At 42.4% G+C, this 21,235-nt stretch overlaps 1 protein-coding gene across 1 annotated transcript; it reads right to left on the bottom strand.

The window, feature by feature from the left end:
- Nucleotides 1-17,449: 17,449 nt before the first annotated feature.
- Nucleotides 17,450-18,134, bottom strand: LOC6524205. Its single transcript, XM_002100032.4, has 2 exons — nucleotides 17,797-18,134; nucleotides 17,450-17,683 (listed from the first exon to the last, which is right to left on the bottom strand). The coding sequence occupies exons 1-2, from the start codon at nucleotides 18,007-18,009 to the stop codon at nucleotides 17,549-17,551; spliced, it is 348 nt and encodes a 115-aa protein (XP_002100068.1). The 5' UTR covers nucleotides 18,010-18,134; the 3' UTR covers nucleotides 17,450-17,548.
- Nucleotides 18,135-21,235: the final 3,101 nt, after the last annotated feature.

Genomic DNA, 21,235 nt, shown 5'->3' with positions numbered 1-21,235 from the left:
GTTCAGTCATTATAAAGCTCTTTCATTTTTCGCTGTAAGCGCCCGCAGCTTCCAAATGTTATTGACTTGCAGAGTTTAAGGATTATTTGAAGAGCGCTTCTTAGAAAGCAGGCAAAATGTTGGCAAAAATTATGCACAAAGCCATTTTGTGCTAAGAACTATGGTAAATCTTATAAGTCTATTTTCACTCTTTTTTGTTCATAAAAGTGTCTTAAAGAGAATTCACAGGACTCCCTTTGAGGTTATTATCAATTTTAAAGCCCATTCTTTTTGGGTGATGTATGAAGATATTAGTGTATAGTGTATATCCTATACCCAATACCCTAGAGATGAGCGCAGCAAAGTGACCGACAGTGCCGGCTTGCCCCTAAAATGAAACCGTAATGGTAATGCGAGTTCGAGATTGTTCAACTGCAATCGCCGCCGTCTTGTTGTTGGTTTGTTGGCAACGCTCGAGTGGAATGTCTGGACTGTCAGTCGGCCAACGACATCGGCATTGTGTGTGTGTGTGTTTAAAATGGCAACAAAGCCAAAGCGCCACAGTTTTGCTGGGAGGAGCAGCAACTGTCGCCAAGCTTCATAGGCTGGGGAGCACGAAAATTTAACTTTTTAATTAAGGCGAGGCAATGGTTTTTATTTTGTTATTTGTTTCCCTTGACGCCCGGCGAGTGGCAGCGAGTCCTGCCACAGGATAAAAGGCGGCCAGGAAGCGCAACAGGCAAACTTGACACATAAAACGGGGGGATAAAGGACGAAAAGCGGAAGAAAAACAAGCACAATATTCATAAAAAACAAGGGAGCCGCCTGCAGTGCGATATCAAGATCTTGAATACCCTGCTTTAAAATTTAATAATTATTAAGCTTAAAGTTAGCTTCAAGTTAGGGAGATTGTCTAAAACAGAAATATAATATATGTATATATACATATATATGTCGTATTTATGGTTTAAACTTGAAATGAATGCAAATAACTGGGTACACCTTTCGCAAATGGCAGAAAAGCAGCAGAAGAACTTCAAAGCGGCGACAGTTTAGTGTTTTCCCAGTGTCCTTGTTTGTGTATGTGTGTGAGTGTGCGTGTGTGTGTGCGTGTGCTGGTGCGTGGGTCACTGGGCAGCCATCTTGCGGCTGTTGTGCTCAGCTGACAACAAAAGACAGGACAAAAGGACTTTGTTTGAGCCTCCGCCTGTCGCAGTTGCCTTAAAAGAGGCAACAACGGCAACTTCGTCCTGCAGATCCGGGAATTGATGACATTTTAAACGCAGCGCAGTGAGCACTATTTCCACTACAAACAAAAACGAGCACTTTTGTGTTGCGTGCACAACATAAATTAGACAGGCCATTGCGCTTGGGTTACAGATTTAAAACTGAAGATATAACTAAAAATAATCAAATTATTTAGGAAAACGTTTATGCTTTGTTTAGCATTTTCTTCATTTCATTTAGTGCGTTGGCTGAAAAATATTTGTGCATTTTCAAATTCATACAATACTTAGGCGAATGCTACGATGCAAATAAATTCGGTTCGGTTAACGCTGCGTATACGCAATTTGTGCGGCTGTAAGTCACTTTCCATGGATTGTGTTACGTAACGGCCAACGTTTGTGAAGCGTAATTGCTGAGTGGCAGTGTGTGTGTGTGTGTGTGGTAGTGTGTAGCTCGAATTACCAATTTATTTGACAAGCTCACAAATTGCAGCTTACCGAAAAGGGAAAATCAGAGACCAGTTAAAAATTGAGCATGAAATAAAAATAAGATGGAACAAAAAACAAAAAAAAAGGGAAAAATATACATATATGTATATGTATTCATGTACACATGCAGTCCCTTCAAGTGTGTGTGTGTGTGAGTGTGTGTGTGCTCAATGCCTTATTGACAGTTGATTTGCACTCTGATTGCACAAAAGGAAACCCGAAATCCGTACATTAATTAAACACTGAGCTCGTCTGCGTCTGTGCCACTGCCACTGCCACTGCCAGTGTGTTTGTGTCTGCCACGCCTCCCTTTTTGGTGGGGGGGGGGGCGTACAAGAGAGGCGGTGGTGTTAGGCAGGATTTGGGAATCCGAAGGGCGGCAATGCCAAGGATTGCCAAGGATCCCGACACCGGAAGCCATACATACGTATAGATATGGCTGCCCTGCTGATTCGGTTTCATTGCATGCAGCTTGCCTTTTTATGGCTATGGCACAACGCTCAAATCATCCCAGATGCTGCCCCTCACGACCAGTCCATAGTACAATCCTCGACTCGAGACACTGGCACAAAAATGTTTGGCCATAATCTTAAACCGATAACTCAATCATAATGCTAATGCTGTGCTGTGGCTTTTTTTTGTAGCCCAAAACTTGACTGCAAAACGCATTAATCTGGCATCGAGATCGTTTACTATGGAAAGTTGGTGCGTTCATTTTCCTCAGTGCCCCTTTGCCAACTTGGCTGCAAACCCTTTCGCGTTGGTGCTGCTGCTCACTTGAGGTGTTTTTCACCCGCTTTTCGCAGTTGCGCCGAGCCATGCAAATTTTATGAATATCTGCCAAAATGGGAAATAAGCAAATAAGAACATTTCCCGCTTGGCCTTACAGCACAGCACAGCGCACAGCACGCAACTTGTGCAGCTCGCAAATTCATAGTGGGCAACTTTAAATTCAACTGACAGGCGGCAGCTGCTCACAGGACTCGCAGGACCTCCGCCACCCAAACACCCCCTCAAGCCCCCAAGGATCCTGTTTTGGCCATTTATCAAATGTTTTGCCTGCAGACGCGCGTCGCAAGTGTCGTTAATTATGCCGTCTATGTGTGTTGTGCATATACATATATGCGTGTGTGTATTTTTAAATTTTTTATTATATGATTTTTTTTTGTTTCAGCCGCCACATCCTTGGCCGCATATTAATGCATGTTTATTTGCCAGCCTCGGCGCACTCAATTCACATTTATTATTATTTATGACCGTGCATTATAATTCATTTTAGTGGGTGGTTGCGACCTCGTCAAGTTTTAGTCGACTGCTCATGTGTTTTTATGTTGTTTTTATTTTAGTAATTAATTAAGTGCCCCTCTTCGGTAGCTAATTAATATTTAAAGTGCCCGCCTAATTGGGAGCATCAACAGCTGGCGCTTCAATGGCTAACACACTTTTCACCTGTACTTTTCCGCTTTTCCGCGCTTTCATAAGTGCGCACTCGAGTTGATCTAATTTCCACCATGGCTATTCAGTTTTATCAAATTCAAGGCATATCGGTGATAGGTTCGTTTAGAGAACTTTGGATTGGGAATATAGGTTGGCTATATAGGCTGTCTAGATTTTGATTTTGAACTGCTCGTTAGCTCGTTTGCTCGTTGAATGTTGTGCAAGTGCAGGCAATCAAAATTCCTGCTATAAAATCAAATTTTCATTGCTCACAGCAAGCATTTCCGCATTTCCTTTAACATTTCATCCATTGCTGGCATTTTGGGCACTTTTCGGTTTCTCGCAACTGGCATCTGTTTGCCTCAGCATTTGTATTCTCTTTTTTTTTAGTCAGGATTCCTGCTTTTTTTTTGTGTTTCGTTTTTAACTGGTTTTGCAGTTCCGGTTCCGTTTTCTGATTCTGGTTTTAGCGGCCCTAAGCTGGGGGTTAAGCTCGCTCCAATGGGTTAAACTGTAACTGGGCACAAAGGGCAGCAATTTTGGGGGCCACTTTCTTTCGTTTGTTTTACAATTCACACTGCCACACACGCGTACAGGCAATTTTTTACGCCTCACCTCAAAGAGTTTTTACAGGCCTTGTGTTAGAATTTAACCCTTTTTCCCCCTTTTTCCACTTTTTTCACTTTTTCCGCTTGCCCAGAGGGCCAAAAATGAAACGAAACGAATCGCACTTCAATGATTTGGTTTGTTGCATTCGCCGAGCGATGAAACGATCTATCATTGATGACGAGTTTTATTGGCAGTCGAAACAACAAAGGGTTTTAATTTGCGCCAGCAACGCACGAGTATTTGCCAAATTGTAAATTAAGCCAGATAATGTAATTAATAAATGCCATATGCAAAATTCTTCGCTGCACTGCATTTGGGCAAAAGTATTCGATGGAAAATTGTGCAGCTGGAATAACGAATTATTTGAAAAATGCTTCATAAAATTACTTGATAAAATTAGTTAGGCGGTATGCCCCATGTCGATTATTGAGGCATTTAATGGCCCCATATTTCTTGGGGCTCTTTTCCATGCGCTCTGCGTTAAAAAACAATTTTTCCAAAATATTCCATCACCTTTTGTTGGCCTCTTTTGCCTTGTGCCCAATTGCTGGGGAAATGCTTTAGTTTTTGCAGTATGGCTGCTATGATATTCATCCCGAACTCCAATAGAAAGTGCAAAATTTGAAACAATAACTTTTACGCACGTCAGTGTAAACTCACATGGAAAATTTGCATGCCCCACAAACAAGGCGCAAAAAAAAAAAAATTTGTGTAAAAAAATGGGAAAAATAAAGAAAAATGGCAGAACCCTGAAAGCAAAGTGAAAATGTGTTTGAGTTTGTTGTAACAAAAGAACCGAAAGCGGAATATGCACGGAAAAATGTTTTTGTTGTTCTCCACTTTTTTTCCTTTTTTTTTGTTTTTTTTTTGGTTTTTTTTTGGTTTTTTTTGGTTTGGTGTGCGCCATTTTTGTTTAGCATTTTTATTAAAGCAATTTGGCTTTGTGTAATTTGCACTTCATTAGGAGCTGGCTGAATTGAAATTGTCTAAATGGAATTAAAGTTTTGCCGACGGAGCGTAACTAATGAATACTCATGTATCCCCACTCCTCACTCCCCCCCTTTGCATGTTGCCGCACATGTTTGGAGTCGGATTTAAGTGGCATGCTCTTAAAGTGACTCTGTGGTTACGTTTATGAGCTGCTGCGGTTCGGGGCGACCATGCAAAAGTCACTGGCTGTGCCTAATAATTTATAAACGGTCACGAACCCCAAAAGCGAAAACCCAACCAGAGTGAAGACCAAACTCAACCAGAACTGAAGACCAAACCAAACCAGAATGAAAACCAAACCAAGACAGACCGACAAGTAAACCCGAAACTCACTGGTTGCAGTCTATTAGAAGCGCGTTAGACACCCGAATCCTCGCCCCGCAGGCAAACAGGATGTACAGGAGCACACCCACACAGGTGCACAGTCAATAAAAGTGCAGGTTCGAAAGGAAATGCACGTATGTATGTGTGCGAAAGTGTGTGTGCGTGTGTGCGCGTGTGCGGTTGAAACAAGTTGATGATTAATGCAACTCGAATTGCAGACTTTGCTTTCAGCTCGCAAGTCCAAAGACTAACCGAAATAAACTTGACTCAAGTTCCACTTTTGCCAGCGGGCTAAAACTGTGACTCCCATAAAGGAGCAAGGCAAAGCTGTTAGTGATACCCTGTAATGGAAGTTCCAAGGGCATTAGGGTGCAAAAATCAAGTCAGAGTTAGCAATAAATACATTTGAGGGTGCATCTCTAAAAACACACAGAACAGTAACATTTACATATAACTTGCAATTTCTGTATTAGAAACAGGAAAATGGGTATTTCACTAAAATGAATAATATTTATGCACAAAAGTGCAACTAAGTGCGCTAATTAACCTGCTGATAAATAAATATTTTAGTTTGCACTCACCCCGAAGTCTGCATAAATCGTAAACTAACTAACTGCAATTATTGGAGTGCATTTATTGTCCATTAGCTGCGCACAAAGGGTATTTTTGCACACCATAATTGAATGCAGCCGGTGGCATAATCAAATCCCTAGTGTCTCATCTCAGTGGGAAGCGCCGCAAGTTGTCGCCAAGACTCCGGAGAACTTTTCATTTTCCCATGCAAGGGGAATGGGACAAGGGGCAGGGGAGGGGAGGGGAGGGGGTGGCAGCATTTTGCGAAAAATGATTAATGCGATTTGAACTTAAAATTTACATTGTGTTCATGATATTTAGTTGAATTTATGAGCGCTGTTCGAGTTTGTAAATGAGTTGCTCATTTAATGTTTTATCAGGCACCCCACCGAACAACACGCCGTGCAGACACCGAAAGAGATGGCCATACTGGGCCAGAAAGAGATGGCCACACTGGGGCAGAAAGAGATGGACATGCTGCTGGAATAGCGAAAGGCCTCCTTGCAGGAAGAACGGAATTAATGATTGTATTTCATTTCATCTGCGTGGCAGCAGTGGAAACTGAACAGTCATGGGCACAAAGGCTTAAAGCACTTATCAGTTCCGTTGGCAGTTAAACGCTTTTCACCTTTCAATTTTTGCTTTTCCGCCACAGGAAAAACGTAGGCGGAATTGTGCAATTACTGTAGTTCAATGCCTCGAGATGTTTTGCATTCTTTACTAAAATCTGCGTTGAAAGCAAGCATATATACTCGTATCATTAAAGTATCTGCAACCTGTGCTCAATGCACTCGACTCTGGCACTTTTGTCAGTTATTTCTGATTTCTGATGCTGTGAAAGAGTAATATTAGGCATATTAGGAATTATAGCTAAAATCACATTAATCATTTAAATGGGCTGCGTTGAGTGGTGCATTTTTGGCAGCAGTGGAGCCCAAATAGAGGTGCCCCAAAAGTGGAAACCCCACAAAGGATGCCAGCAATCTCAGTTACGCTCCTCGATTTCCACACCCAACTGCAAAGTGCAGAAATTCAGGGGGTCGCCGTCATTTTGGGCTATATTGTGGGCTTGTCTTTAACGGGCGGACATCGATAATTATCGCACAAAATGTGTCCCAGGGGTGGAAGAGGGGAGAGGGGGGAAAGTGGGAGAAATGGGCCTGTGGCCAATGTTCTTTTGATTTCTGTCTTGTCTGTCTGTCTGGGCTATGCTCCTTTTGCTCTACCCCTGGCATGCCCTCTCTCTCTCCCTCACATGCTTATGTGTGTGTGCGTGTGTGCGTGTGTGTGTGGGGTGTGCGAAAAACAAGCAAATTTACAGCACACACAGGCCTGCATACATGTGCATAAATTCATTGTCACGGGGACAACGACGACGACGACGACAGCAGCATCAAATGAATGAATGAATGTGTCTCTGGGTTCGGGCCTCTCTTTCCCAGGTCCTGTGCGTCCTGGCCTCTAACATGTGTAGCCTGCTTTTAGGCTAAAAGCACACTACACACACTATTCACACACAGGCAGGCACACCCACTTCGTTGCTGGCATAAATCTTTGGGACTTTTGTTTGATCGAACGCAAAAATAATGGCGCTTTGTTGTCCTGCCTGCCATTCCTCTTCTGCCCCTGTGTGTGTGTGTGTGTTTTTGTGTGTGTGGGTGTGTGCAGGAGAGTGTGTGCCTTCATAAATTTCAGCCAGACCAACTGAAGGCGCAAAGAGAAATCAGCAGGAAAATTGACCTTTTAGCTCCTCGCCGCCTCACATGCTGCTAATGATACGCAGCGCCTCGCCATCGCTCCTTCTGGCCACTTTCTTGTGCGAGTAACTGCATCCGAGGAGCCAAAGTGATTGACTGGCCAACTGACACACTGAGCGAGAACAGTGACCTCCACTCATCTAGCCGGGTCCACTTATAACTCGGATAACAAGTGCCCAGATACAGATAAAGTTGAGAAAGGGCTCTACAAGATTTAAATAGTTTTGTAAATCCTCAAATATTATATATTTAGTTCGAAATAAACAGCAATTGTGATTTGTAAATAATGCATTTCTAGAATCTGTATGTAAGTATATATAGCTTGGTAGTAGCTTTTGCCAACGGGTTAAGATCCTCTGTTACTAAAATGTCAAAAGTTTTAGTCATATTCCCCACAATTTCAACTCGCATTTAACCATAACTTCTGGCTGCTTTTCTACTTCCACTTTGAGTTTTGATGGGCGCTGCAGACGCGACACTTTTTATGGCTCTCGCACATTAGGCATTCGTCATTAAAGTTTATATCTCGCCCAAAAGCGGCCCCCATTTGCCCTAAAATCCCTGCCTATCGCAGGCTTCTAGGGATATATAAAATGACAATGATGGCTGAGCATAATGCCAACAATTAGGCTGAAAAATGTTTGCTCACGCACCGAGTGGGCGAAAGGGATGGGCGATGGGGCAGAGCGAGACAGAGAAGAGAAGCATTTTCAAAAATCAAAGTTTGCAGTGATGCACTCGGAGAAAGTTTGCTGCTAACTATTGTCATTGAAAAACCAGCTTGCCGTATGAAACAATGCTATTTAACAATGCTATTTAACAATGTTATTTAACAATGCTATTTGACAATGCCTTTTCGTACTTTATGCACAAATTGTGCAACAAAGCTTAGGTTTTTGGGTTCAAGTGCCAATGATGTCGTTGCACTTCTGAACTGGCAGTGCAGTGAATGTGTTTGCCTTCGACTAACTGACTGATGAAGCATGTCCTGCATGTTCCTTTCTTGTTTATGAGCCTGTGTGCGTGTGCACTTTGAACAAATTAAAATTGCAAAAATCCTCTTGCTGCACTTATGCATGAAATACATTGCATACTCGGACAACAAACCAGACCGGCCAGAACCTGCCGGCCATAATCGTAAACTGTGGCCAACTGTATCTCATATCTTAATTGCCAACGGTGGCCAGGCGACGGACAAGGGGCGACTGTTGGCCAAAATGAAATGTATGAAATACATAAAATGCATATTTTCGACATTTTTATTACCTGCTCTTGGGCAGGCAACTTGCTGTTGACAATTTCTTGGCCCATAACTTTGGGCGCCGTCAATAAATGGCCAGCAGAAGAAGCAGAAGAGCAAGGAACATGGCTAGCATTAATTGGCGAGAAAGTTAAACGTTAACGTGGCCTAGAGCAATTCACACGCTTTCTGCCCTTTTAGCATTTAGCTTGAGCTAATTGATTGCCTTGGGGATTTGGATCGATTATCCAAGTAGTCATCAAATGAATTACCGGCAATGTATTTATGTATTTGCCAAACAATTTATGCGCCTCCTAATTGATCCGATTTCGTTGAATTAAAGTGAGCATTTATTGATTGCAAACGAGACTTTCCAACGAACTGAATAAGTCAACTTATGCGATACATTTTAGTTTCATTAGTTTGCTTAATAACTTTTGATGGCTTTTCTTTGGCTGCTGTTATATATTAATGCAAATAAGCGGCTGTTCGTTCCATTAATGAACTGAGCGCGCAACTACACGCTGTGATTTAATACCCGCTGCCTTTCATCTGGATTCGCAGTCTTCTTTATTATTATTTTTTTTTTTGAGCCCGAAGCTAGCGACTGTCGGCTGTCGGGTGTCCTTTTATTGTCCTTGTGCCACAATTTTTGCACAGCCTCTGTCAGGAGGCGAAATGCTTTCGGAACTAATTTGCCAGCAGAAGGCGAAACTTTTGAGCAGAAATATATTGCGTTGAGCAGCAAACTAACCGAAAAAGGACATTCGAAGGGAAAGTCCAACAAAAAGTGGAAGGAAAGGATAGATGAATGAATGGGATGAGATGAGTTGGGTTGGGATGAATGGCACATAGCTTTTGGCTCATCATCTCTGGCCGCCAAAAAGCGAAATGAATAACTTTCGGCCGGGGAATGAAGTGCAAATTAATCAACTATAAAATTAATTATCCCTTTGAAGCGAAATGCCATCGCCAATATAGAACAATAGAATAGTATAATTTAGTATTGAGTTTGAGTATTTTGTGCGACTTTGGCATTCTGCTTATAAATAAGTTGACCAATTTCGATATAAAACCAATTGGCGGCAAATTTCTATCCAGCTTCTGTCATTTGTATCGCATTTCCCATTTTCCATTTTTCATTTCCCAGTTCGCATTTCGCTTTGTTTTCCAAGTTTTGCCTGACTGTTTGTTGTTTTTGCGGCTGGCTCAACACAATTAATTAGTTAATGTGCAATGCTTTGGTGTGAAATTTATTGCTATTTGCGCTCTTCTATTTGATGAGTCCTGGCCGCAGCTTCAAATGTTGTATTATTGCTTCTGCCACCACAGGGTATTGTCCTGGGTTGTTTCGCACTTTTACAATTGAAATTTACACTTGGAATTTCTAATTTCATTCGATTTTGGTTGCTCGCCTTTGATTACAGCGCTTTATGTTGAGTTCGAGTGGTTCATTGAAGGTTGTACAGGGTATGGGCTAGTGCTAAACGCTTTGTGCTTGTAACCCATGCCTGCCTGTTGTTGTAATTGCTACTAATTACTGGCACAACGATTGCTGATGGATTTTGCCAGCCCCACTGCCCCGCCGCCCCCCTCATTTCCATTGTACACGACTTATGCAAATGCGGCACCCGTCTCTGTTGCTCCATTGTCGACCCTCTCGCTCGCACTCGCACTCGCTGCGCTGTAAGCGGCCTGTATATAATTTACATAAACATCTAATTGCTGGTTGGCATTGTTGTTGTAATCATGCTTAATTGTTTTCGTTGGGCATTTCATGTTCAATGCTCATGATTGAAAGTTTGTGCTTTGGCGGTTTTCGTTGGCAGCAAAACCGCCGACCGCTAAGCCCACACTTTCCCCTGCTCGGAAAAGCGGAGAGGCGGAAAAGTCCCACCCCACGGTGAAGTGCCTTTAAGTGCTTAATGACACGTTTGCATTACTCAATTTCCAGCTAGTTTCCTTTTGGGCCCAGCGCGAGTTATTTCCTGAATTCAATTAAGCAAACTGTCTCGAGTTATGGCCAAAAGTGGTTGGATTTCTGGTGGCTGCTGTGTGGTGCTGGGTGGTGTATGTGAGCCAGCTCGATAAGGAGGGGAATTACGTGGCCCAGATACCCCGAAAGTGCCTGCGATACAATGTCTGACAATTACATTGGCAAACACAGCAGAGCACAAGATCAACAGCTTTCGTGGCTGGAAGCGGGCCAAATCAGTTAATTGATGTTGAAATCGGGCGAAAGTCCTTGGCCCAAACGGCCGGCCAAATGGCCCTTCAATGCTACTTGCTCTCGAGATACTTAAAAGCTGATTTCAGTTAATGCCCAACAACAACACAGTTGCGGACTTGTGTATGCGATGTTTGAGGTGAAGTATTTATGATAATTGCACTCCGGCTGTTGTGTTAATGATAGTGGTTTAATTACAATTATGCGACTGTTAAACTTTAAAGGTGAAGAAAGAGAAAAGAACTTGCCATGGCTTATCACTTAGGAGCAAAAAAACACAACTCATGGAAGTCTTAGTTATACTTAGTTATACTTATTTCAGGTCGAAGATTGCACTTGGCAGTGACTCCTGCAATCATACACTCAATTTATTGTGCCACTTTTCGGTGCTGGCACATTTGAATATCCTGCATATTTCCATCGCCCATGCAAGGCCACGCCCCAAGGTCCTTTGACATTCGGTACTGAGTGAGTGTGAGTATGTGTGTGAGTGGGCTATAGATCAGTGCCAGATGCAGTTGCATTTGATATTTACCTTTTAATATTATTAATATTATGATTAAAGCAGGCATCTGCCGAGAGCATCTCGTATGCATTCAGCGTCCTGGCATCCAGCATCCTTTGCCGGCATCCTTTGCAAAATGAGCTGACAGCTTACCTAGCTGCCGTGTGTGTGTATGTGTGTGTCTGTGTGTTGCTGTGAGGGTGGATGTAACTGTGTGTGTGTCCCGTCCTGACATTCATGCACTGAAGCTGATGCCTGGCACTCGCAAATGAAGTTCTTGTGGATTGCAAAATGAAGTCCAAACTTGTGCGCTATTTTTGCCTTTGACAGCTGCTGTTTTTGTTGCCGCCTGGAATGCATGGTGCTTCGACTGCCAGTCACCCACCACCCCCCATTTTCCCCATTTTCATTTATTCCGACCTCGGAAATGCCTTGGCTTATAATAATAATGAAAATCAAGGAATATGTAGCGAACGATGCGGCCAAGGCCACATGACCTGCATTTAAGCATAGCAACTGAGGCAGCATGATGAATGTACATTATTTTCTTTGTCTTTAATTGAAAATCTCATATCCCCTCGCACCATCTCAATTACTATGCAACAAAAGAAAAAGAGGAGTTACATAATTTCAAAGGAAACACTGCTTTCGGCATATCGCGCTGCCAGGCTTTTCCCGCAATTCACCTTTTGCTCGCCGCATTTTCCGCAACTCCTTTGCTTCTTTTGCCTGTGGCAAAAGTCCTGTGCCATTGGCAGGACATTTTTGGCTAGAAAAATTGCGGGTGGATGATACTTAACGCCGCCCTGTATGGTTTTTCCACTTTTTTCGCGCACGTACTGAACACCAACGCCTCGTGCCTCGTCCCACAGGCAACATGCCACATGCAACATGCAACATGTGCAGCAGCAGCATCCACAGCAGCGGGCTGCTGGCTGTCGGTTTACTTGTCATTTCATTCATGACATTTCAATTACATTAAAGAGCATCCAGGCGCGGCGATGCCACAAGGCAATGGATTAAAATTGCGCATCATTAAGGTGGGTTTATGGATAACCTCTGGATGGAAAAACCGAAATAGATAATCCATTAGAAAATCAGACCTTCAAACATTTTGTGTGACTTAAATGAAAGTTACTATTTCGTGTAGGGGCAAACTGTGATTGGTGGCTAGATTTGCTTTCACCACTTGCACGCACTTTCGCCTGATGTCTCTTTCAAATTTGATTTGCAATTAAGGCAGTAATTTAGCTTTAACCGATATTAAGTGTTGGCCTTCCACTTAAACCGTCTGCCAACTTTGCCAACTTTTGCCAGCTGAAAGCTGCTGGCTGGAGGCCTGGGTCTTCATTAAAACGGATTCGTGTTGCCGTTCGGTTGATGTTGCTGCTGTTGGTGTTGCTAGTGTTGCTGATGTTGCAGGGGCAGCAGCTGTTGCTGCGGGGTGAAAAAGCCGGGGGACTTAGTAGCTGAGTACTCTTGCAACTGGCAAATGGCATTATTTTTGTTTGACAAGTCAAAGCGGCGCGACATCGCGACTACTGCGACTACTGCGACGACGGCCGCAAGAGCAAGAGCACTTCAAAGTTGTCAGAGCATACTTCTAGGCGCGCCCAAGTGCGTGTGTGCCCCCTGCCCCCTTCCCCAAGAACCCCCCTTTTGGCCATGTGTTCCAGTCATTCGAATGCCGGACTTGGAAGTCTCGGCACGGGGCAAGAAAATGTCTGAAAGAAACTATCAAAATAGTTGCTTTGTGCAGCTGCCCTCTACATGCAAAACTTATAGAATCTTAAATTGATTTGTTGTTTTAATACATATTATAACGAATCGTTCTAAAGCCAACTTATTAGCAATGTTTACTTCCAAGTTGAGGCAAATGTGATGATCGGAAATGTGCATACTTCTAACCATGATCGAAAATGTGCGTTTCCCAGCGGGTTACCTGCTGGTTAAAACATCTAAGCGCTTTTCACTCTCTTCGGGTTTTCTCTTAGGTAAAAAACTCTTAGGGAAAACTCACCACTGGAAAAGGGCTGCGCAAACTCACCACGGTGCCGAAGCACACAGAGGCTAACCATTACGGCAGCGAACTGAATCCACGAACCAACTGGCTACCATTGACATTTTCACCTACTTTCGACCTGTCGCTTTCCCTTTGGCTGAAAAGCAAGCCGAATGCACTGTGGCAGCTTGACCAAGTCCCAGTTGCCTCGTTTACCCATTTCCCCCAATTTCCTCCATGAATTTTCCAAATCAGCTGGCCGAAAAAAAAACAGAAGCAAGTCTGCTGCAAAGGAAAATGCCAATGTTTCGGTCTCGGTTTTTGGGTCGAGCAACAAATTTAATTACAGCCTGCGAAAGTGCCCTGAAATCGCTTAAGAAATTAACGAGCGAGTAGTTAATGATTCCATTGTATCCGGTTTTCCGATTTTCCGATTTTTCTCCACTCTTGTGGTCGCCGCTAAATAAAGTTGCATTGAAATAAGGGTAAAGCTGCAAGCGAGGCATAAATAGCAAATCGAAAGCAATGTTAATGCCCTGAAATGTGCACGGAGTATTTGGAATATATATATCTTTTAATTTGAGATACTTTTTTACAAAAAGTGTAACTATATGTGCTAGTTTATATTTACATTATGAATATCCCAACAATTTATATACACACTTATATCTATATAGATATGTAACATAGTTATGATTTCAGGGTAAGCACACTTGCCATTCACTTCCTGCCACAAACACCTCAATAAGACTCACGGATATCCTGGCTCTTCCCCTTCCCATTGTCCTTTCTGTGTGTGTGTGTGTGCGTGTGTCGTCTATTAGCCGCTCGCATTCAGTGAAGATTCGCTGAGCGATTGGCGACGTGTAAACGATAATCAAGTAATTTCCATTATGCCATGGACACAGACCAGCGAAATGGTCACCCAGCGTGGAAACAACGGGGATACGTCTACAATTTGGCATTTAGGGTCTTTACGCTGATAAGGGGGGTAAGGGGGGTGGCCAATAAAAGCCTCACTAAATTGCGATTGTCGCGACTCTCTCTGTATGCGTGTGTTTGTTTGTGGCAGGAGATACAAAATACATTACGCATACGCCCCGTGGCCCGAACAAAAGCAAATCCAATTGCCAATTGTTACGATAAAGCAAGCCAAAGCAAAGTCAAAGGAAATGTCGATGCTACTTTTTCCTTTCCCCTTCCCCTTACCCCTCTTTCCTTTTCCCTTTCCCTTGCCCCAATGTTGCTGTTGTTGTTCTTCACTATTTATTGGCAGTGGCATTTCATTGTCCTTGTCGCTGGTGGCTTGGCTTTTAGACAACTCTCTTTTTGCCACTCCCAACCCGACGTTTTTGTGCTTTTAAGGCGCACGCGATAATGGCCAATGATGCATGTGTGTTGGTGCTGCTATGCGTGTGTTTGTGTGCGCGTGTGTGTGTGTATTTCAGCACTTTGCGACAACAATGCCATGCCCACTAACGAAAGTCCTTTTCGCACACACACCCACACTTCTTCATATAATGGCAACGGCGACGGAAACGGAAGCAGCATACTTAGACGCTGACTGAGCCGGCCGAACAGAAAGCGAAAAAGAAGGGTAGAGAGTGTGCGAAAGAGCGCGGCATCGGGTTCAGGGGTCATTGGAAAATCCAGCTGTACACCCAGCGTAATTGCAAGTGTATGCACTAGAAAAGAAGAAAATTGCTGATGTATTAAGTTGCATCATTTAAAGTGCAATCGATACATTTAGCTACATCTAAAGCATATCTCTGGAATGGAAAATTTAAGCATGACATGTAATATTTAAGGAATATTAGAAATTCAATTCAGAAGTTGGGTTATATATTTCCCAACTTTTTTCTCGCTGTGTGCGGCTGTGCAATAAAAACGCGAATAAAAACAAGCGAAATGAAGTGAAGCGGTCATCGCGGATTAGCGTAAACGTAAAAAGTATCTCAGCACCCGAGTGTTTGTTGACCCTCTATTTGCATCAATAACAAACTCCCGGGTGATCTTATATATTATTTAATAATATTTATACTTAAATAACACTATATTCTATTTATATTGTTCTAGCTGGCATTCAAAGTGAAATTATAAAATTATAAGTAAGATAGTTGAAAGTATTACGTTACATTAAATGGAAATAATGAATAATACTAAATACTAAATAATACTAAGTACTAAATACTAAATAATACTAAGTACTAAATACTAAATAATACAAAGTACTAAATACTAAATAATACAAAGTACTAAATACTAAATAATACTAAGTACTAAATACTAAATAATACTAAATACTTAATACTAAATAATACTAAATAATACCAAAATATAGGTGCCCTTCTCTGCGCTTCTCAAAAGTTCTACGTAAGCAAACAACTTTTGCGATCCAATTTTTAAAAAATACTAATTGTGAGTGAGTGGTGCAGTGATTTTATGTGGCAGCAGAGGATATCAACAATGTGATTTCGACCTACTGGAGGAAGTGCCTGGCCTGAGCTAGCTGACGTGGAAAGGCTTTTGGCTGCGGCTTCTGTGGCTGCTTGTTTTTTTTTTTTTTTGGCAAATATTATAAATTTCAACAAAGCAAATACTATAATATATAAAAAAGAAATGTCTATTTCGTGTTGTTTAAAATTTTGTAAAATTTTCGATTCGATTAAATCAGAGTGACCAAAAGATCACACATTCTGGCTGAAATGATCGCCTAATCCATCTGCGACTATAAATATCACTATTTTCATCAGAACATTCGAAATATCTTTTCAATTTTTGATGATGATTTTTCCGATTGGCTCGGAGATTTGGTCAGAGAATGCAACAACTACGATGGTTGATCAACAGAGCCACTCTTGCAGTTCTCTGGTGAGCATATCTGTCTGTGTGTGTGAGTGAGTGTTAACAGTTAATTGTTTTGCGTGCGTGTCACATGTCGCCACGCTATCAGGCATCTTTCTTCAGCGCCACCAAATTGTGTCATTAGCAGTCGCATAAAAGTCGCAAATTGCCCGGCCAGCTCATTGGCACGTTCCAAAAACTCGAAAAACTCGAAAAAAAAGGACAAAAACTGCCCGTGAAGATGATCACATGGCCATCATCATCTTCGTAACCCATTATTTCCTACAGCTGAAGTTTTATTTGGCCTGCTTCGGCCATAAAGTCAAGTTGGCCGCGCTTATGGCCGCAGAATAAAAGTTAAAAATTTATAAATCACCGTGCTGATGCTGCTGCTGTTGCTACTGTTGCTGCTTGTCTTGGATGCCCATGGGCAATTGCTGATGTGACAGCTTTGCCACGCCCCTTGCCACCCCTTTTACTGTTTACGCTTGCAACTTAAATTTGCCGCTGCTTGATGTGCCAATTTTATGCCCAAAAAAAAAGGGGGGAAAAGGGGCAAGATACAAAATACAAATTTATTTGCGCGTACGTATGTATGTATGTATAAAAAACTTGCGACGAGAGGCAGCGAAACTAAATAAATAAATGTGCGCAGACACCCACGCACACTCATGCATGCAAGTTTTATTTAAGAGTGCAAAAAGTAAAGCAATAAACACGCACACACACGCAGACACACACACACAGACGCACGCACACGGCCAACAGGGCGTATGTGTGTTATGCATGGAAATAAAAGTTTTCCATAATTTTGTATAAGAAAAGTTTTCTTGCGTTGTGTTGCAAGTGCTTCCTGCCTTTTTTTCGCTATCCCCTTTCTTTTTTTTTCTTTATACATATATATATATTTTTTTTTTGAGGAGGTAAGGGGGAGAGGGCGGAAAAACTGCTGGTGGTCTAGGCCCAAAGTGGCTACAAAACTTTTACGCTGCTTGTGAATTAATTAAAAGATGAACTGGGCTGGGCTAACAAAAGATACAAAAATAAAAGAGATACCTTGGATGAAACTAAAGCGGAGTATGCGAACTTTATTGGGTATAACACAAAGCGACAGCGAGGTTAACTGCTTATGGAACTTAACCTGACCCTTAGGAAAACATCTATTTAAAGGGCTAAAATACGAGCCAAGTAACAAGTTTTACATAATACCAAGCAGATTATTTCTTAGTATGAAAAACAGAATTAAGTGATGTTCAGATCAACGCCAACTGCTTTATTTGCCATGTGTTAGTTATTGAACATCTAATCCATTTAAAGTTGAACTAAATGTTTGGCATTTAATCTATTCAACCAAAAAAAGAGTTGTCGCTCAGCAGGGCGATTTTGTACAGGCTGCGTTCCAGGTGCAAAGGATGCACTCCTGTGCGAACGACCAGCTCCTCGAAGGACATGCCCTTCACACTCTCAGCGCCGTCTTGCACCTGTGAAAGAAGGAGGAAGCGTTTCACTGGCTTGTTTAATCCTAAAAGGATTTTGATCCAAGATGTGAATCTTAGGCAATGATATGCCTAACAATTTCCACTACTTTGCTCACTTCTTTGTCCTGGGCGATCGCCAAGTATTGTAACCCGTTTTCCATTTTCTTTGGATTGACCTTAAAACGCTGCCTGGCCAAAATCTTGATGGTTTGCTTCAGAATCTTCGGCGAGGCATTGCTCAGGCTGAGAATCTCCTCGAAAGTCAGCAGCTCCTCTGGCAGCTTCTTCTGCTGAAAACCGTAATTGACGCGAATGTAGTGCTCCCCCATTGAATTCTACAATTCTGTTTTTCTGGGGGCAAATTAAAACTTGTTTCCCTGATAACAGGCTTTCAATAGTACTTTTAAATAGTCTTTTTTAGCTTGTAAGTTGCGTCTACTACGTGACACTAGCTTCCACGCTAGCTGAGAAATTGATTGGACTCAAATGTGTAATTCTAAAATGTATCATACCTAGTAGACTGTGCTTTGGGTATCTGTAGCCATAACAATATCTTACCTAGCAGGCCATGATTCCCATCCAGCTTGTCATTTGATGTCACAGAAAGTTCCTCATTTCAGTCGTCTATGCACAGTCAAGTCGGCAGCTTCTGAAAAACAGTTTAAAATAAATTCCTGAAAAGACGAAGTTGGCAAATTTTCAATATGATTCAGAAGATGATTTTCTTCTCCGGCCCCGTGGTCGCAGCCCTCATCTACTTGATCGTCAACCTGGCGTCGCTGTGGAAGAAGTCCCGTGAGTTCAAGCGGATGACGGAGTTGCTCGTCCTGGAGGATCAGCTGGAGCGGATGATTAAGGCTGGCCGAGCGCTGCATCCAAACGACGAGGCGCTGGAGAAGCTTGGGCGCAACCTCATGGGCAACTTCAGACTGGACGTGATCAATCAAGTGCAGCAGGTTGCAGCAACTCGTTCTTCTAAAAAAAAAACTGAGGGATCCAACTGAGGGAGCCAGCTGGAAAGCTGAAGCTGGAGTGCATCTCGGATACAGATTTGAGGTAGCATTTAGTACAATTAAAATGTAATCTTATTGCATCTTTAACCCACAAAGCGAATATTTGTTTTCGCATAATGCCGATTAAATTGGACCTATTTTGGCCGCTTGAAATCCGCTTAAAACGGGCTTACTGCATGGGCTAGCTGCAGCTTTGGTTGACTTTTTCGTGGCCAACATGCGACGTGTGGCTAAATCCAAAAGGGGGCCAATGGGGGTGTGCAAAAGGGGGGTAGGGGAAGGTCCTGTGTGTTGGGTAGTATGCAAATGCGGTCCTGCAAGAGAGCAACACAAATGCAATTTGTATAATTGACTGTGACTGCTTTCCTGCTGCCTCGGCTGCCTGCCTAGGCGCCTTTTCGATTCGGATTGTATTTGGGTTGGTATATGTTTAAACAATTTTTGCGGCCATGTTCGGGCGGCACACCCCCCTTCCCTTGACGCCCACTCAACTGGCCTTTCATTGTGCATGTGTCCTGCATTCTAGTTTCGTCTGCCACGTGCGGTTTTTAGTTTCAGCCCGGTTTTCGGCCAAGCGGGATTGCCAAGCAAGCAGTGGGTGGTTGGAATGTTCCACTACCACTACTGCTACTGCTACTACTACTACTACATACTACTACATACTACTGCTGCGACTCCAGTGTTGCCGGGTTTTGGAATTTGTTTGCGGTTAAATGCAATTAAAAAGAGATTTACAAGCAGCTCGCCTCACAAAAGTGTCGCAACAACAGTACCTCACAGACCCAAAATATAGAGATGGCTATAGTTTCACACACACACACACAGAAGGAGAGAGAGAGGGCAATAGTTCAGCGAAAAGAGACAGAACGAGCGGAGGCTTGACAAATGTTGGCCAGCATTTAAATGGCAGCATTTTTGCCAACCACTGCTGGCATTATGCGCATTATGTTTGCCTTCACTTGGAATAACTAAAATACTCCCTCATACGACTGCACTTCATGTGCAGCTCTTTGGTTTTCGAAGTTCGGCTTATTTGGTCCCAGTTTTCTGGCCAAAATCCGATACCCAACCATTTGACTCTTTGGGCCAGCAAAATGTGTGTGAAATACACATTAAATAGACAAGATCTTAAACAATATGTTATGTAGAATATTAAATATCATTTGCAAAAAAGTTAGAATATAAAAATCAAAGTCTGAGAAAGCCATGAATTAATGTTCGAACTAATTGGTCATAAGTGAATGACTTATTGCCATGGATATCCTTGAATGACGGAAGGCATTGAAATGAGCCTGCAAATTGGCTCGTTTGGATTGCGCGCCAACACAATTCCCATTGAAATTGACTTCAAGTTATTTACATAGTAATTAATAAATGCCATTTCAGCCCAGCAGGCATTCGGAAAACTGACGCAGCAGGCGATTTTCCTGCGGGGAAAATATCCTCGAGGAGCGTGAACATCAGAGCAGAGCAGAGCTGGGGCGACGAGGGGAAGTCCTTCGAGGAGATGAAGAATGAGAGGAGATGAAGGCAAAAAAAAAAGGTACATGTAAATATTTGAGAAAAGCACAAAAGCCAGAAGGGACAACAATGCGATGTAATGAAATGAAATGACAAGCGCCTCAAAGGACAACGAACGAAGACGTAGTCAAAAAAGATCAGCAGAAGATATATCGTATAAATTATAAATGCAAACAATAAAGTATTTCCTTTCTTGTCACTCAAAAAGACGAAAATTAAAAAATATGTTTGCAGAGAAAGCAGAGAAGGGAAACTTTTCCCTGAGTTCCCTGAATTGGCCAGCCCATGCCATGATGTCTTTGGAAATCACTTTTAAACAAGTCATGGAAATGTATGAATTAGAAAGTCTTAAATACAAAATATCATATATCAGGCAGCTGTAGCTTAAGCCCGAAACATCATGCCCAGTGTGCCCAAGCTTGGGCTTGCATCTTCCAGATGCAAAGATACTTTTGAGTGAGAGTGAGAGCTGCCAATTAATGCGAATACTTCTCTGTGGGAATCAAGGACGTGATGTGACTCGATTCGCAGACCGGACACTTTGTTTTTTGGCTTGCCATGGCATCCCTTTTTCTTTTTTTTGTTCAGCAATTTTCCAAATTACATTTAAAATTTTGCATTTCTACGTTCCAGCTGCATACACGTATCGACCTGCCGCCTCTTTCACTCGTCTGTTGTTTGGGCTTAGAGCTAAAAATATTTGTATATAAATATTTGCCATGCTTTGTTCGTTTTCTGTGAACGATTTCAAGCATTTCTTCCATTCGGATTTTTGTCGCTCCTTACTTATTTTATATATATGTATGTATATATATTTCCATGTTTGCCCTGCCTGATTGTAATGCAATTTGTATGCATTGTGCATGGGCAAACAGTGGGAATCCCGGCAAAACTCGGCCAATCTGGCAACCCTTTGGGACTCGCAAGCAACAGCAGCAGCTGCAGCAGAAATTGCAGTTGCAGCAACAGCAGCAACAGCAGCAACATGTTCACCCGCAACTGCAGAAAAATTATGTCTGGT

The sequence above is a fragment of the Drosophila yakuba genome, chromosome X (genome assembly GCF_016746365.2).
Source record: "Drosophila yakuba strain Tai18E2 chromosome X, Prin_Dyak_Tai18E2_2.1, whole genome shotgun sequence".
Classification (NCBI taxonomy): Eukaryota; Metazoa; Arthropoda; class Insecta; order Diptera; family Drosophilidae; genus Drosophila; species Drosophila yakuba.
Note: the sequence above shows the minus strand (reverse complement) of the source record. Positions and strands in the feature narration are given on the sequence as shown.

What these genes read in the sequence shown, in the direction of transcription:
- LOC6524205 (XM_002100032.4), bottom strand. Translation starts at nt 18,009, where the DNA reads ATGGGGGAGCACTACATTCGCGTCAATTACGGTTTTCAGCAGAAGAAG. An exon ending in CGATCGCCCAGGACAAAGAA is followed by an intron (nt 17,684 to 17,796) that starts GTGAGCAAAGTA and finishes CTTCTTTCACAG; the next exon opens with GTGCAAGACGGCGCTGAGAG.